The 18084-nt window shown below is 38.9% G+C and overlaps 1 protein-coding gene across 1 annotated transcript in view; it reads left to right on the top strand.

The window, feature by feature from the left end:
- Positions 1 to 17618, top strand: part of rnf144aa (ring finger protein 144aa) — a 30296-nt gene extending 12678 nt beyond the window's left edge. Inside the window, exons 3-9 of the mRNA XM_088433624.1 lie at positions 2628 to 2778; positions 3833 to 3937; positions 5520 to 5580; positions 7251 to 7467; positions 10979 to 11126; positions 11347 to 11436; positions 13926 to 17618. Coding sequence (XP_088289750.1) covers positions 2644 to 2778; positions 3833 to 3937; positions 5520 to 5580; positions 7251 to 7467; positions 10979 to 11126; positions 11347 to 11436; positions 13926 to 14057 — 888 coding nt within the window. The 5' untranslated portion in view covers positions 2628 to 2643 and the 3' untranslated portion in view covers positions 14058 to 17618. The remainder of the gene's footprint in view (positions 1 to 2627; positions 2779 to 3832; positions 3938 to 5519; positions 5581 to 7250; positions 7468 to 10978; positions 11127 to 11346; positions 11437 to 13925) is intronic.
- The last annotated feature ends 466 nt before the right edge of the window (positions 17619 to 18084 follow it).

Genomic DNA, 18084 nt, shown 5'->3' with positions numbered 1-18084 from the left:
TTGCCTCCTTTAGAAAATCCTTACTATGCTTTTTTTTTAAACATTCCTTTTGTAAATCTAAATTCATTTGACATCAATTTTGGGCAAGAAATCAGTCCAATTTCAATCACTGCTGCTTTTGAAGTCTTATAACAGCACCCTTTCACATTGAGATGCCTGTGTCTTGAAAAGCATAGGCCCTATGCTTTTCAAGACAAGAACACTATCAGTCTTGTAATGATTTTGACACTTTGACGACAGTTGCTCTTTCACCCTTTAGGAAGCTGACTCAATTTTGCTCCTGTAGAATGGTCTTGCGTACAATTCATCGCACTGTCAATTTTTGATAGTAATGTCTAAAGATTAAGAATGAGATTGAGGTATGTAATTAATTCATCTGAAGATCACCTAAAAAAATCTCATTAAAACCCCCATAAAGTTTTTTTTGTAATTTATTATTGAAACTTATCAAAAGATGTTTATACAGCAATTTAAAAGTGGCTTCAGTCATTTATTTACTTGAACATTGATTGCCTTTTAATTTAGTTGCTTTGCATTTATGCAGTAAACTGAACTTGAGCTGCCTCTGGTAAGCAAGCTTCCTTTTAATCCGATACCCTTCGTTTTTTTTATAATAGGTTGTTGTGCAGCCACTGTTATGAAGCAGCATATAGTGTAGCATGTTATATCATTTTATATAGCATACTGTATTAACTGGCTAAAAACTGCTGTCCACAACTACTTAGCCGTCTCCTTTTAACCATTTCAAATCCATGTTTCAACTAACAGGTGAGAGTCATTAGAGATATTACAGCATACGAACAGCATACTTGCTTACTAAAGGATATTATATCCTGTCATCCAAAATCTACGTACCAAGTGGTTAATATCTATTTTTCTTATCAGCATTGGAAATAATCATCCTATTTCAGAAACGTAAATACCTTCCTTTTTTTTTTTTAAATGACGTAATTCTTGTTTTCAAGCCACAGAAGACACTCACTCACATGCAGTGGCACCTTGGCTCAGCAACTCGATAACAAATTGCCATTTAAGCCTCGGTTTACGAGTCCAGCGTCTGCATAATGGAGAGTCGTTTCCGCTCAGTGCTTTCCGGTTAGCGTGATGGATGCTGAATAGATGGATGAATGCCCCGTAATTTCAGTGAGTCAAACACGAGGTGCACATTTTGTCTATTTGCCCTATCACTTTTCTTCTTCCTCCTGCGCAGGTTTGATTAAAATAATGTGATGGAGGAGTAATGGAGGAAATCAAATCATTTTGATTGAATTTGTTCCTTATGTGTGTTGACGTCACTTTTGAATGACATCAATAGAATCTTTGTGGGTGTGGCATAAATCTGGATATGTTTTCATGTTGCCATTTGCTTATGCAACCCGGACTGCTTCAAAGCTTTATAAAAACGAATTGTGAGTTAGCATTTTTAGACATTATTACGTACTACTTTTTCCCATCCAAATGAATTATACTTTGCATGCGGACCTACATCAATGAACATCTTTACTACTAAACCAAGAAGAAAAAAAGATGTCTCTTGAAAACTAAAATAGATCATTTTGTAGCACATGACAGAACAGCAGTACACCATTTTCAGCCAAAACAAAGTAGAATGTCTGAATGTGTTTTCTTTGACTCTCCGCCTCTTTCTCCATGCCCCCTCTACCTCCCTAATCCTCCTTTAGTCAGTTGCTAAGCAGCAAGGCCAGAGCTTGATAGTGTTGACGTTGTACAAGCAAGATCACTTCATGGAAAAAAAAAATGGTGTGGGGGTGTCACAGATAGACAGAAGGAGTGAGCCAACACTGGTGAAAATAACCTTTTGACTGCTGGCATAGAGGCACGTTGATGTGAAATAAATAAATAAAGTTGTTTTTCATACAGTGGCAGGGAGCTATAATGGCTGTTTTTTTTTTTTTTTTGTGTCATAATACAAAGAATGAACATTAAATGTGGTGCACCTGACCAGAAAATGGGAGGACACCCAACGTCACTCGAGAGGAGTCTGATGTGCTTGTTCTGGGGGTCGAAGCAAGCAAAGTTCGTATACAGGACAGACAATGTCAAATTGGCCCTGGATAAAGTCACAGTTGTTGTGAATAAGTGCTCAGAAAGCACACTGAGCCCTGAGGGTTAGCATCCAGGCATATTTAGGCATGCTTGGGGCTCTTAAAAATATTTTACAGATGACAATGATTATTATTTGTTCAATCAATTGAATCATTTATTATAATGATTCAGCAGTAGTGACACATGCCTGTTAACCATTTTTATGAATTAATACATTACATACATGAATATATTTTGGTTGTCTGCCTTGTAGGGTTATCCTGATACCACACAATCAGAAATTAGGCTTGTTAATTTGATTTTTCATCTGATTGGTATTGATGGAGAAGGCTCATCTTATTTATTTATTTTTAAAAGTCAGCACAGCGACACAATAATCCGCAGGTTGACAGATATAGCCAAATGGAACCGCAGTAGCTTAGCTTATTGTTACACAATGAACTGTTTCAGTTTTTTATGTGGTGGCATGAAAAAAAATCAAGTGTCCACAAAATGTTTGAAAAAAAAGCATATCCGCACAATACTTATGTATTTTTGTTTTGTGTGTGTGTCTGTTAAAGCTCTGTGGCGGCAAAGATGAACGCGGCACGGTACCGTCCCACATGGGACCTGGCCGTGGACCCCCTGGTCTCATGTAAGCTGTGCCTTGAAGAGTTCCCCCTGGAGCAGATGACCACCATCACACAGTGCCAATGTATCTTCTGTACACTGGTGAGCAGAATTTAATTAGTTTCCTATGAATCAATTATAAGTGGGTTAGGGTTCTTCATGTTTTATACACGTAAGACTTACATTGAAGATGGTTGTTTGTGTTTTGTTTTGTTGTTTATTGGACATGATGAGCTTTTGTGGTCTGTAAAATGTATATATTTATATTTTAACAGTAAAAACACCCTAATATCATCCTGAGACACAGTCTATTCATTTGTGTCCACTGTTGTGTCCATTTTGTCTCAGCAAAACAACAAACTAAATTGCATCCCTCACAAACACATGAGACATCATTGGAAGGACTTTGTAAACCAAGACATTGTAGAGTAGCTCAAAAAAAGTCCAAAGAAACACACCACAAACAAATGTATGTCACAGTGGACAAAAATGAAGTATTTGTCATGAAACAATTGTTTCTTATGTCAAATGTCCCTAAGGTTAGTCTAATGATGGCAGTTTCACTAGATTGAGATGATTAACCATAGCTATAGTAATGATAAAAGCTTTGTACATCAATTTTGTATGTTTGCCTAGATTATACAATAATTTATCAATGCCTGCTAGAGGATATAGAGACTAATTCATAGACTTATGTGTGTTTAATACTTTAGTGTAAACTTTAAGTCCCAATCAGAGTGCTGCAGCAGTACATTTAATTTCACTTAAAGTTTTTAAACTTCTATCAAGATACAGTATGAATGTAACCTCACTTTGCTAATCCCACCCTCACAAGTTCCCCTCACAGATTTTTTATAATAATATAATATAATAAAAAATGTAGCTGATTTTCAATGTCTCATATCAACAATTCCCCATTAATTTCAGTGGGAAATATATTTCTACAAATTTTCAAAGCTACATCATTCTGATGTTTTTCTTGGCGATTTTTATCTCCAAACTGCATGTCATGATCATCAGACCTTTTTGTTCTCTGTGTAGAGAGAAAAAAAATGTTGTCTGGTGTTAGCAGACTGCTGTGATCATTTTGTTTTGTTTTGTTTTTCCATTCATTTGTCTGGTCGGTCTGACTGGTGTTCTTTGTCACTTCCCGCAGTGCCTGAAGCAGTATGTGGAACATTTGATTAAAGAAGGCCTTGAAACTGCAATTAGCTGTCCAGACTCCGCTTGTCCAAAAAGAGGACACTTGCAGGAAAATGAGGTATTGACAGTCATTCAACTTTCTGATGACTCATGGCCAATAAGACCACATACACTGCATCTTGCCTTGCTTGCAAACTGCAAATGTATTCAATATGTCCCCTAATTTGGTTTGGCATGTAGTGCCTTCCATCAAGAAATGTCCGTGCTGTTTGCAGCGATGTGTAACAAACCAAACATGCGCCACTTAAACTTGCATAGTATTACCATAAAATAAACAATATCATGGTTTGCAAACTTTTGATTCCCTCTTCTTGCAACAAATCCTCTCCTGTCTTAGTTTCATTTGGACGTCATCTTGAGAGCAAAGCTTTCTTCTCTTCATCTATCTGGCACTTTGGTTCTCATGGTTTAGCTCACAGCAGCCCTGGTTTTATTAACACCGTACGAGTTAAAATAGATCTTTGACGTCTATTCCCGTCAATAGAAGTGGTACAATTCCAACTTCAACTTCCTCCACAAATATTTGATCATACTTGAAGCCTACTAACCCTTTGAATTCAGGTCTTGGAAGCATTCTATTCCATAATTTTAGATTGTTTGAGAAATGACATAGCCTTCATTGTTTACTTTTCCATAAAGGGAATATGAGTATAAAAAAAAAAACATAGTGCGGTCAAAAGATTCAAATGAGAGAAATTAATTCATCAGGATCTGTAATTCATCATCATTTCTTATCAGTCTTGTGTATCTTTTGAGGAAAAACATTCAATGAGATGTTTTTTTTTTTTTTATTTATATATATATATTCATTGTGTTACTGTGGCAAATGAAAAGATTCATACATAACAAAAAGTGGTTTCAGGCATTTATTTTCTTGAACAGAGATTAACAGATGCCATTGTGACTATTTACGTTGTGCTGTATTTGAGACTGGTCTGAAGTATTGACTGCAACATTTATTTTTGCCAATTTTTGGCGCTGTTTTTCGTCAGTTGCTTTAACTTGGCACCTGGTACATTAAAATAAATGTCCACCATCCTGTCAGTCACAGACTTGCAAAATGCGGTAGGTCCTCCATATCTGTTTGACAAAAAGCTTTGCTGTACGTTGCTAAATTAGTCTTTGTTGCTATCATTAGCTGTGGCTACAGTCACACGTGGGTGCTCGGCTAAATTTGAGGGGCCTCTGTGGTAAGCAAGTGCCTTTTACAAAGATTGCTATCACTACCTTCATCAAAGGTGCTTTTCGCAGCATTAAATTTAAAATTAATCAACACTTAAATGCTCTTCCATTTTCATGTCTTCCTTGTGTCCTCCCACCCGCAACAGGAGCCTATTGGATTATGCTAAACACAATGACAGCCAATCAGTGTCCACTTCAGACCTTTGTTTTTCAACACAAGATAAGATACATAAAAACGTACCGAATCAACATACCGAAAGCATAACGTTAGAGATTAAAAATGACACTTCAAGACGCTTGAAAATCTGAAGGCTTTAACTATGACAGTAATTAAATTATTGCAATTAATCTGTTATTTTGCCAACACAAAAAAATATACATATATATTTTTGTATAAATTAAGAATATGCTCAATGAATGAATTAGACCAAATAATAATTCTTTCTTTTACTCTGTAGATTGAGTGCATGGTGGCCACAGAGATGATGCAGAGATACAAGAAGCTTCAGTTTGAAAGAGGTGAGTCAATGCAAAAAAGAAAAAAAAAAACGTACAAAGATGCCACTATATCGCATGTGCTCACTTGAGCGGGGCTATGGCGTGCTCGGCGATGGCCACTCTTACAGGCACGTGCATCCTCTGAGCCTCTTCTGTGCTCCTCCCTCAGCTACTGTACCGCACAGCAACACACAAAAGGGATGACGACAATGGAGGCTGGACACGTGTAGCTGCACCGACTCAATCATTTACACACGTTAGACATGGCTGGAATACACACACAGCTGGGCTTCGGGCAGTTAAGAGAGGATCCCTGCAGCATAAATCGTCTCCAGTATCATGTGCTATTTTCCTTCCTCGCCACATTAGTAAAATCCTAGCAATCTAGAAACCATTTAAGCTGTTTTAGTCATGGAAAAACATGTGCCGTTATGAAAGAAAAGAAAGATCTGAGGGGAGGTCCAAATTTTACGCGATGAAGTGATTTGTTTTCGACACAGGAAAGATGAAGGCAGGTTCTGTGTTCTCGCTGACTGCTTTAATTGCTCTTCTGCTAACGAGCACATTAGCGCAGACCTTTTGCTGCCAGGGCGAATGGTAACCTAGCAACGCATTCATGCTTTTATGGCACTCAACCTGCGGGTCCGCCGCCTACACACTGACACAATCTGTACATTGAACTTGACTCTCACTTCAGGGATATAGTGCATGCATGGCAAATTAATACATTTGAAATGAGGGGGTCAGATAATGACCATAAAATAACTACATAGGACAGGTCTCCGTAAGCTATGACTCCAGAGCTACGAGTGGCTAATTCATCCTCCTTTGTCTCTTGGTGACTTTAGCAAACAAGAAACACTTCCTTTTTAATTCAACTTAATTTTGTTGGTTTTCGAAACCTTTTGTTGCGACATCAAAAACGAATATTGATGCTATCCTGACTGTGCGGCAACATGCATGGAATTATTTACTGACATTTAAAATACTCATCAAACCAAAAATATGTTTTGCATCTTAGAGTCTTACAAGTGGGCAGGATGACAACTTTGCACATCGTGGTATTTTCGCAGTCAGCTTTATGATGCAGATAATGCTTTATGACTCGGCATGATTTTCCGTTCACAGCTGTTCGTTTTCAAGTTAATAGCTTAAATTTACGACCTCTTAATGTGTTTAAGAGCATTTGAAATTGAAGGTACTTCCAAAGTTTTGATTGATGCTGCAAATATTTTAATTGGCAGCAGTTTTGAACATATATATTTTACAAGTGAAAGAGTACTTAATCAGTTAAAAAGACTGCACAATCCGCACGTGATAAAATGGTGATAAAAGTTTAATGTTCGTATAAAATGTATATAATCGTCACTTTACACGTCAAAAGCCTTTTGAGGCTTTGAGGATTTTATTTTTTTTTAACCTGTAGCTTTAGGTGTCCTACTCTTTATATACTGTAGGATGTTGTGTTACGATTTGTAGTTCTAGCTCATAACGCATCAATCCAATGTGTCTCTCAGCAATACATTAAATAAAACTTTACTGATGAAGTTAGTATTCTCTGGCACACTTTATTAAAACCGTTGACACTTAGTTTGACCAGTCTTTAAAAAATATTTTCATGGCTGTGTAAAAGTATGAATTTTTCAAGGGCTCATGTCGCTGATAGTATCCTGTTGATTTTGTGCCCAAAGAGGTGCTGTTGGACCCCTGTCGGACGTGGTGCCCCTCCTCGACCTGTCAGGCCGTGTGCCAGCTGAAGGAGGCCGATTCCCCGGCCCTGCCCCAGTTGGTCCAGTGCGCCGTTTGCGCACTTGAATTCTGTTCCACCTGCAAGGCCAACTGGCACCCTGGTCAGGCCTGCTCGGAGAACAACCTTCCTATCGCGTCTTTCTTACCAGGGGAGAACAGGTACCATTTCTTATCTCCGTTATCTTAAGTATGAGGCCCGCATGCGTCTGTCGTGATGTCAAACAGAACCCCGTGACCTTTGCATAACACTCTAAGGCCAGTCCTAATCATCAGCATGTCATCTTCTAATTGGAACATACTGAGCCAGTGAACTCACAATAAAACCATACATCATTATGTAAAAAGAATTTCTCCTGCGAGAACAACTAAAACCTTGATAACTTTCTCTGCCTTAAGAAAGATAAATAAAAACAATTTTGCATACAAAATTTTTATACGATCACACGACATTTTGCTTTGGCCAAGAAAACGTTTAATAGCTGTTCTCGTTATAGCAACAAGAAATTTATATTCAAGTACAACTTTCTTTTAATATGATTAAAAGCATTGCAGCAAATTATCATATTCGAAGCACGTTAAAAAGTATTTGTTTTTAACCTTAAAATAAAATTGCATTGATTGCATCTGCGTATAGTTCCTGTACGAACGGGTTGTTGAGTTCATGAGAAAGTTACAGTTGACAGCTTTTTAGGCATTATAGATGTAAAGGGGTGCAGTGAGTGTGTACAACTTTGAGATTGTCTACACAGAAAATAAACGTCATGTTTTCTCACGTCTACATTTTTGAAATTTTTATAGGCTCAAATGTCTTAATGATCTCTTTCTCTGATCAGAAAGCTTTACATAACTAACAAAGAACATGACACAGCATCATGTGTCAAAGTCATGTGTCTACTGTGATAACATCAAACATCGGTTTGCATTTTTATCACATCATTAACAGAATATATATATATATATATATATATATATATATATATATATATATATATATATATATATATATATATATATATATATATATATATATATATATATATAATTTAATGTTTATAAAAATGAATGGCTAAATAAATAGCATGTAGAAATTATATAATTTTGAGCTTTACCTTTAATTAGACCTTAATTAAATTTTGTGCATAAAATGTTTCCCCTATAAATGTAAAAATTTGAGAAATTATTGAAGTTTCTAACCATGTACACAAATGACCTTAAAATTGACAGAGTTGCAGGTTTGTCTTACAGGTTTGTCATGGTCCATGGGCACACAAAGTCTTCTACTTAATATTTCCCAAATTCTTATCTGTTTCTCAATAGTTTAATTTGAGAGCAGCGCATGGACCCAGAAGTAGACTGGATACAGAACCGTAAATGCAGAAAGTGTTTATGAATAAAAATCCAACAAACACACACATCAAGTGTCAGACTGAAAATTTGACAGAAAACCTGACTTGCAAAGCAGACCGGAAATGAGATTGAAAGAAACAAGCAAGACCGCAAGGACGTGACATTTTGAGAGTTGAACATTCCAGCATATCATTGAAAACCTCGAGTTTAAATACTGTTAAATCTCAATCCTATATGGAAAAAAAGGAAAACAAAAGGACCGTAGCAACCACATAGCAGCTGATATCACAACAGACAGAACATTTTTTTCATTCGATTCATTTCATAATAATGACATGCAATAGCAACTGCCCTTATTGTGAAAACATAGTTAAAATAATCATGATTAAATAAGTTCAAAGTAAATGCGTCTGCACTCACTATTAAACCCTACGTTCCAACAGCAATAAAACTACTCTTGCCAACGAGCATGACTCATGCCACTTTAACTGAGACATTCAGCATATTGACAAGTAGCGATCGATACGTCATAGTCTGGCCACCTTAACTCAGTGCCATTTGTCAATAAAGTGCTGGATTCATGAAGAGAATCCATAGTTTTAAGCTGACAGCGCTCCATCTTAAATTAATAAGAAGACATAAAAGAATATGCAGCAACTAAAATGTGGTGCCCACTTTCGGCATGGAGGGGGTCCAGAAGAGGACTGCCCCGAGACACACCGCGTGGAGCTGACCTATTTCTCTGTGATATCCTCTTACTGTGGAAAAAGTCATTAGGCCTGTCAGGCTTCCTCTATCAGAGGCCACAGTGGAGGCAGAGAGGATTACCAAGTCTACTCTTAGAACGACATTCGTCGGCGGCAAGCTTATTCTTTGCGCACCTGACCTTTTATCGTGACGTTTGAGTTCAGCGTGAGAAGAAAGTGATACCTGATCAAGCGAGCTTTGGATTGTTGGAATTTCTCAGGGAGATTCCGGCTGCTATTTAAGAATGTCACGTACACATTCTGCTGCTGTCGACTCGAGTTCAGTGACAGGAGTGGTTGCGTAAAGAATGTTAAAAGCTGTCGATCAGATAGAATGCTAAAGTAGATTTACCGTATTTGACTGGCGTTTATAGCGATTGCTCCCGAAACAACAGGACGCGGATCTTATAAAAGTAGAGCGGCCCTTTTTTTTTTTCAGAGAACGCAGAGTTTAATTGAGCAGTTTTGCTGTCCTGTGCTTGTCGCGTTTCACATTCCGTTAAATGGCTTCTCGTTAAAATCTTTGTTTTTAGGGCGTTCCACTTGGTTTTATGGACAATGTTTCACAACTGGCTTACAAGTGCTATGGCTAGCGATTGCTATGTTGTCACCTGCGGAGTTGGGATTGTCTTCTTAACTTCGGGACATACCTGAATGTATCTCCTTAAATGTGTGCCCGGCGTCTCGAGACACCCCATGCCACCACATCCACTTTTTTCTCCCTGTACTTTCTGGTTAATCGGCCCTCCCTGCGACCACACAGACGACTGTTATCTGCTCATCTATAAAACACTCATTGGCACCAGCCAGTCTTCGCTCTTTGCTCATCAGGCATACTACAAACTTGCACTCTGTTCCACCAGTTTTGTTAACCTCTTCATTTCCAAAGGCCACTCACTGCTTTTGTTTTATCAACTTTTTAACTGCCCCAAATGACTGGAACACTTAGCAACAATTAATAAATACTTTGCATGAGTTAGTGAGGGATACTGTACAGGGTACATGGTCAGTGTACCTTGTTGTATCCTGTTATTTTCTGTCGCCATGTGATGGGACGTAATGTAATTATTATGCAACCATGTACAGCGACAACTGAACGCCACATTGCACTTTGTTGAAGAGCTGCAGAGTTGCAACAGTTAATTGGCTGACAGCTAATCGATTACAAAACTATTCAGTTATTACTTTAGTGATGAATCCTTTGAAAAACATTTTTAATTTAACCCTTTACTGGGCACTGCGGCCGCTTTCGGCCGATAGCCTAGACAGGCAAAAAACTGATAAATTTTGAGAAATTTATGGGTACCTTTAAGGCTGCACAATTAATCAAGTTTTAATTGCGATCACAATATTGACTGCCACGAGTACCTCAGCTGATCCACGCCAATATTAACATTTTAAAAAGTCTAGCACTTTGTCATCCTACCACCAGGGGGAAATATTTCCCACGTTTGCATGCCAAAACTTGCTTTTCCCAACAAGCCCCAAATAAAAAATAAATAAATAAATAATAGATCTTGTGCTCTGCAAGGGAATGAAGCGCAGTTTCAATCGCAGGCTCGTGTCTTTTTGTCCAGCTCGTACTATAAGAACGACGAGGACGACGCCCCCATCAAGCGCTGCCCTAAATGCAAAGTGTACATCGAGAGGGACGAAGGCTGCGCGCAGATGATGTGCAAGAACTGCAAGCACGCTTTCTGCTGGTACTGTCTGGAATCCCTCGACGTGAGTTGGCCTTCACCCTCTAATCATTCAGACATGATTTTCTTGAGGAATATGCAGCTTGAAAAGCAAAGCGAAACGATGTCATGTTTATTTCTCTGGAATCCATCAAGGGACCGCTGCTTCTTATGTAATAGCAGTTGTACAAAAGCATCCATCTCGCCCTTGCCTTTTGAGACCGCTTCAGTGTAATTAGTTTTGTTTGTGTGTGTCCGTGTGACAGGACGACTTCCTCCTGATCCACTATGACAAAGGGCCCTGTCGAAACAAACTGGGTCACTCCAGGGCGTCTGTTATCTGGCACAGAACGCAGGTGAGAAACGCTCCTCCCCTGGCTCGCGCTCTTAAGGGCACCGAGTGGCTACGCACGTGCTCTGCCTCTTTCTCCGCCCGCCCGAGCCGGCGCGCACACGTGTATTCTTTCTACGTTATCTTAGAATACAATGGAAGAAAAAGGACAGCTTGCTCCATGACCTGACATCTCCATCTTCAGACAATTACGTGCAGCCTTTCGCACATTTGCGAGTTTTACATAACCTGCTGTATCTATTGTTTAGAAAATACGTCTTAACATCCACAAAGGTGCAACCGTTTGCTGAATCAATAAGTGAACTGCTTTGATCTATTTTGAAAAAAACAAAAAACAAATAATAACCCCCCCACCCCAAAAAAATAAATGAAGCCCCAAAGTTACATTAAAATTGAATGTGTTTTTCTGTTCTGTGTAAGTTTAATGAAAATGACTTACGTAACATTTGTGCAGCTCTCCTCAACGAACACTACAATGTTTCGCGAGAATCACTAATGAATTTTTGGCAAACACTATTAAAGGGGAAGTGGACCCTAAACTTTTCTGAACAATAATATGTAATGGTCTATGTTTTTAACAGTCGTGGAGGCAGCCATTTTGGCACTGGCTCTTGTGAAAATGACATGCCAGTGCCTCAGGGCAGAGGCAACCACCATGTTATGTTCGACTTCCCCTTTGACCTAACTAGAAAAGCACACGATTTGAAATTAGATTCAATGTCTCACGATCGTCCGACATATTTTATGCGTTGACTTTTTTTAGATTTACTAAAGAAAACTATCACTACAAATAAAATAAAATTGTCGTTCCGTTTGACGAGTACATGTAGGATATTCTAAATGACATGTTGACTGGATTGTTAACTGGATTGGATCCAGATTGCATCCAGATTACATTTTTTGGAACATCTTTTATGTCAAAATGAAAAGAGCAAATTCATTTAGGAGAGAAAAGTAATTAAATCCACTTAATTTGCTTTAGTGGGCCACAAACACAAAAGATAAATCTGGGAGCCAGTTTGAGTTTGATGAGTGGCAGACAACATACAGATGGCAACCTCCAAAGAATGAATACTCAAATTGCGTAATATTTCCACGTGTGATGTGATGGCTGGTGTATTTTAGTCATCTGAACCAAGATTTACATGTTTATTTTGACAGGATCCTTAAAGGGCACTGCGCCGTCTAGCCTCCCGCTTTTGTCATTATTAGCATACACAGTGGCATCTGTTGCCCAGTGGGGCAGGCTGAGTCACACAATTACAGTTCAGCTGGTGGGGAACAAGCTACGGCATCACTTGCTCGTAATGTGCGTGCGTGTCTTTGTTAGGCTCGCCTCATTTCACCCCCTCTCTTCGCTGTATCCTCCTCTTACTCCTTCATACATACTAATGACGCACCAGCACGACCTTGCCAAGATAAATGTAGCCGCAATCTCAAACCTTCAATTGATATAGATATTCTCTGTTACATTCGCAAATTATTCCAAGTCCATTTTGTTTTACTCTATAAAACATTCTGTTCTTTAAAACCTGATTCAGTAAATATTACTTAAATAACACTCTTACACACGTGTCTGACCTAAAACAGAGGAGCAGTGGCACGGTGTTATAATGAGGGGCTGGCACATGTGACTGAGTGTTATGCGGTTCCGCTGTTTCCAAATATTCTCGTGTCTGGCTCCCTCTTGTGGTCATGTAACGGACCTGCGTATGCCAACAAATGTTATTGTTAAGCGTTGATTGTTTTTGGAGGACATGAGTTCACTTAATCCGCGTGCACTTTAAACGAACTGGCCACGCCGTGGGGATTCAAAACAAAACAAACAAACACACACACACACACACACACACACACACACACACACACACACAAAACACTTGTTTGTTCACTTTTGAGATCAGAGTCAATGATAGGCTCCTGCTATTCCAGCTTCGGGGTGTGAGGCACTTGCGAGCGATGCCTGCCACCTTTTGGTTCACACTGGTATTACTCATTTCAATGACTCAACCGTAAACATTTTTCCATTCGTCAATTCTTTGTCTTCACATCTTAATCTCTCTTTTATTTTCAAGAATTAATTGTGTCAGGCAACTTTTTACCTTTAAATAACAGTAGGCATTAGAAAGAGAATAGAGAAACTGATTTTTGCCACGTCCACATTTTCTACAGTAAAACTTTGTATCTGATAAATGAAACATTGCTGTTTACTTGGTGCCAAATCTCGCCTCTTCAACTCTGGAACGAAAATGAAACTAAAAGACGTGGTCAAGGCCTGAATGTATTTTCTCTAGTATGGGCTGTATGGAGGCGGTGTAGGGGAGGTACGGAATTCTTGTGTCATCATAAGAGTTCTTTGAGTCATTTTTCTGCTCGGGCAGGGCTGGTTTGAGAGCGCAAAATGAGCAATGTATGCTCAGAAATGCTCCAAAAAGTTGAATTTTCGTGATAGGGTCTCTTTAAGGTTTGTTAAAGTTTGTTATCTGTTTGCAGGTGGTGGGGATCTTTGCAGGGTTTGGCCTCCTCTTGCTGGTCGCCTCCCCTTTCCTCCTCCTGGCCACGCCCATCGTCTTGTGCTGCAAGTGCAAGTGCAGTAAAGGCGACGACGACCCTTTGCCCACCTAAAGGCCGCCGTCGAGAGCCCATGACGTGAAAAGCCGCTCAAAGGACTATTGTCATTTTTGACCCTCACCCCCCCTCTTCTTTTCACGCCGTTTTTGTTTTTCTTCTCCCCACCAGCTTTGAGCGCATCAATTTTTAGAGGGCTGAGCCTGCACGAAGCCCAGGCTTGCTTTGGGCTCCATCGCTTTGCATGGTAGATAAACGAGTCGACAGTGTGGCCCTGGAGAGAGGGGCGCAGGGTTAAAGGCTCCTCTCGGATCAGTCTCGTCCTAATTTGATTTGGGGGAGCAAGTCTGCACCACTGTAAGTGCTTTTGCCATCGGTTGGATATCACAAACATTATGAGATCGTATGGACAATGAACTGCTCTTATTGTACTCAACTAAATCCCGCCCCCCCCCCTTCACCTCCCACCACATCACCTGATGTAGCTCTACAGGTTGAGACCAGTAGCATTAGAAGCGCACCACGCATGTCGGGTGGTCGCTCGATTTGCACACAACATGTTTGTCATGTTGACGGTTGAAGTAGAGACTACTACGCTCAGATCAGTGCAACGCGCCCCCCTTCAATGATGTCATTGTTTTATATCCTCCCGCTTTTAATAGATCTGACTCATGTCTACTGTATGTATTGTATCGTCTTGTACTTTTAAGAGTTTCCAAACCTTTAAGGAACGCGTGTTCTTAAAAAGGGGCGACCGCTCCAATGCGCACACTCGTCATGGGCGAGCGGCGCTCCCCTTTTTCAAATTCAGTGCCGACTTAAAAGCCAATCAGAGGACTTTCTTTTTTGAAATCCATGTTTCTCTCAAGAGACGTCTCTCCTTTAATACACCGGCCTCCCATGTGGTGGTTTAGCCAAACAGAAACAGATAGCCTTAGGGTTGAGAATAGCCAAAAGGAGCCATTTTCCCATTGTGGTCAATCCAAATATCCAAATCCCAGGGAAAACGTGTACAAAGACCTATGAAAGTGTCAGATGAGCTCTGTGTTCTGACGATTCTATGATGTCGTTAATGTGTCACCCTGTTAATAGCCATATTTGTTGGGGGAGGGGTGGGTCAACCTCTGTATTACCAAGGGCCTTCATTTCTTAGTCTTCACATCCATTCCCTCATCACAGCACATGGCCGGATCTCCCACTCCATGGAGATCTAACAGCCCAAATTGCAAACTTGCATATATGTGGTCGCGGTGTTAATGTTTTGTCTTGTTGGTAGTTGAACCTCCAGCGACAAGCAGCTAAACCTGTAAGAGGAGCAACAGAAGAGCCTGTACAGTCAATTGAAACGAATGTTCCATTTTAGGGCACCTTAATATAAATATGCTCTGATCTCTCACTTTGTCTATGCAAGTTTGTACATGCCCCTCATTTCAATGTGCACTGATTTATCGCCAACAACAAGTTTAGTATTACTAGTATTATTAGAACCCTGCAGAACCAATTATTTATTTACCAGGAATAATTGGAATTACATTTATTCCTGTTTTTTTTTTCTTTTTTTTTGCCTCCAAAGCAAGCTTGGCATCGGTAAAGTTGTAGTGTTAATAGTTTAAAATTTCAGCCTTGACCCAAAATGCATATGCCCATGCTTTATAGAGGATGATCTATAAATCTATATCTATAAATAGAAACCTCCCATGGATCAACAGCATATCCCAAATACACCCCCGCACCACCATCCTCTATATGTTATGGAAGTTTTGTATCATCTTTTCTCATCATTCATCAGTTTCTGCGTAGTGATGTTTTTTGTCACATTAATCTAATCCCTGCAAAGTGACCCGACCCATTAAAATCAGGTACCTCGCTGATTTACAAGTTTTTTTGACCAAACAAACAGTTTCAGTTACACGTAATATCCTGTTAGCCACTTTAGCATAATCATTGAATGATCATCCACAATCCTTCAGGAATGTGCAAAAGGTTTGGAACCGATTGAATAATGCCTACTCCAATATTTTTCAAGTTAAAGTGTAGTGCTGAGAAAAACTGAGTGTAGAAAAACTGCATCTAAACATCTTTGTTGCATTAAAGTTATCCTATAAAAGCTAGGAGAACCTATTTGTCGAGACAACATGCACAGCCAGCAGAGGGCACAGTCACACTCTCTTGTTGACAGTGGGTCAATGGAAAAAGAAATGCATCCCCTGTATACCATTTTTCTGTCATGAAAAAAAATGGAATTGTAAAAGTCACAACTCACTTTGCTGGGAAAACACACACACACACACACATTCAATTTAATGCTAACATACTTCTATATTCCAACTGCTGCATTACAATAATGCACTAGTATTAACCATCATTCTGGTGGGGTTCATGTAGCATTTAGTTTAAAATGTGTCTACAGTTACATTAACAAAGCAAAAGCAGGTCATGTGTTCTATAACAGTAGCTTTTTTAAGCTAGAAGGTAGCTCAAACATCTGAAGCTCCCTCTTATCCTCACAAATGGATCCGTTTGTCATATTAGCCGCCTTAAGTTTGTGTAGCCCTTTTTACAACGGTGTGTAAGCATGATACACCACATTTGGTAAAAGATTTTTCAAGTTAAATTGTCTTTCCTCCCCTGAATGTGATTTTAGCACTTTTATTCGTTTTTTTTTTTTGGAGGGGGTGTTTTATTTTCATGACAATCGTGCCAAGCAGATTTGCTTTAAAGAAGGGCGAGAGTTGTTTGATGTATGTGCATTTTGACTATGTATTTGTAATGTAAGACCAGTTTTTACAGGGTGGAATTATCCCAATGCTTCTTTAATGTGAGTGTTGCACTGTATACGAGGTTTAATTGTTCATATGGAGGTGTCATTTGTGTGGTTTTAGTGAATTTAGTTGCGATAGCTTTCAAAAGATAATTTGCTTGTACTTTTTTTTTTTTACCGTAACAGGACCGAGAAAGAATGAGGGGGAAAAAAATACATTCTGTCTTATTATAATACAAGTCACACAATAATGTCAAATCCTGATCATTTCCGTTGTTGATTATTCATACATAAATGGCATTTTCTGTTTGCACAATTGTTACACAATTGAATATGCAAAACAAAAAAACTAAAGGGCCAAACTTAATCTCATTATGCCAATCAGGACTTCTATAAAACATACTCCACAGTAGACATCAGCACAAGTGTTAAATAAGGGCTTGCTCCTAAATGTGGCAGATGTAACAATCCTTTCAAGCCCATGCAATTTGTATTTTAATGGTGTGTCATAGCATAATGCTTCATGATTTTTTCTCAGATGGCTATTTAACATAAAAACAATGTTTTAGCCCCTAATTTAACCTGTAAAGATAGTTTTTTTTTCTCCAATGAGCCAAGCTCCATTCCCTAGTTAGGCTAGGGGTTTTCTTTTTCTTTTTTTTAAACAGACATACAAGTGACACATCAACTTTGTATTTGTGTTTGCATTATTGAGGGAGAGAAAAGCAAAATGACAGCTCACCTGGTTGCTAACAAAACTATGACATATTTGTATTAGTTGTGTATGGAGGTTCAGTATATCTACAGTTCCACTAACACTGTGATACCAGATATTAAATGTTTTCTTTTTTTTATGATTCTCTTCTCCTGATTCATTTTCAAACCCATGGAAGTCCGGTATGTCATTTTTTATACGTCTCGGTCTGTGGATTCAGCTTCCCCTGGTGGTAAAAATTAAGTAAATACAAAATACATGAGAACATGTATTTTATATTTATATTTAAATACGCTGATGTTTGAAATATCAGGAGGTGTGAGGATGAGCGCCTCTAGAAAATGGATGGATGAAAAACAACGTTACAATGCCTATTATCGGAAGTTTCCTATCATGATATTCATTTAAAAAAAGTGCGCGGTAAGTGAGTCTTATGATCAACGCCACCACCAGAGGGCGTTATTTATTTATTTATTTTTTAAATAGCATTTTGTTTTGTTATAATGTGGTGAAATCTCAGTCAGTAAACCAGCACGTTCTTACCAGCAGCTCATGGCATACTTTGGTGTGATGGCATCATCTTATGTATAATATTCTTTCATTACACT

The sequence above is a fragment of the Hippichthys cyanospilos genome, chromosome 14, assembly GCF_059441005.1.
Source record: "Hippichthys cyanospilos isolate Australia breed blue-spotted pipefish chromosome 14, RoL_Hcya_1.0, whole genome shotgun sequence".
NCBI classification, from domain to species: domain Eukaryota; kingdom Metazoa; phylum Chordata; class Actinopteri; order Syngnathiformes; family Syngnathidae; genus Hippichthys; species Hippichthys cyanospilos.
This window is presented reverse-complemented; position numbering and strand designations above follow the sequence as displayed.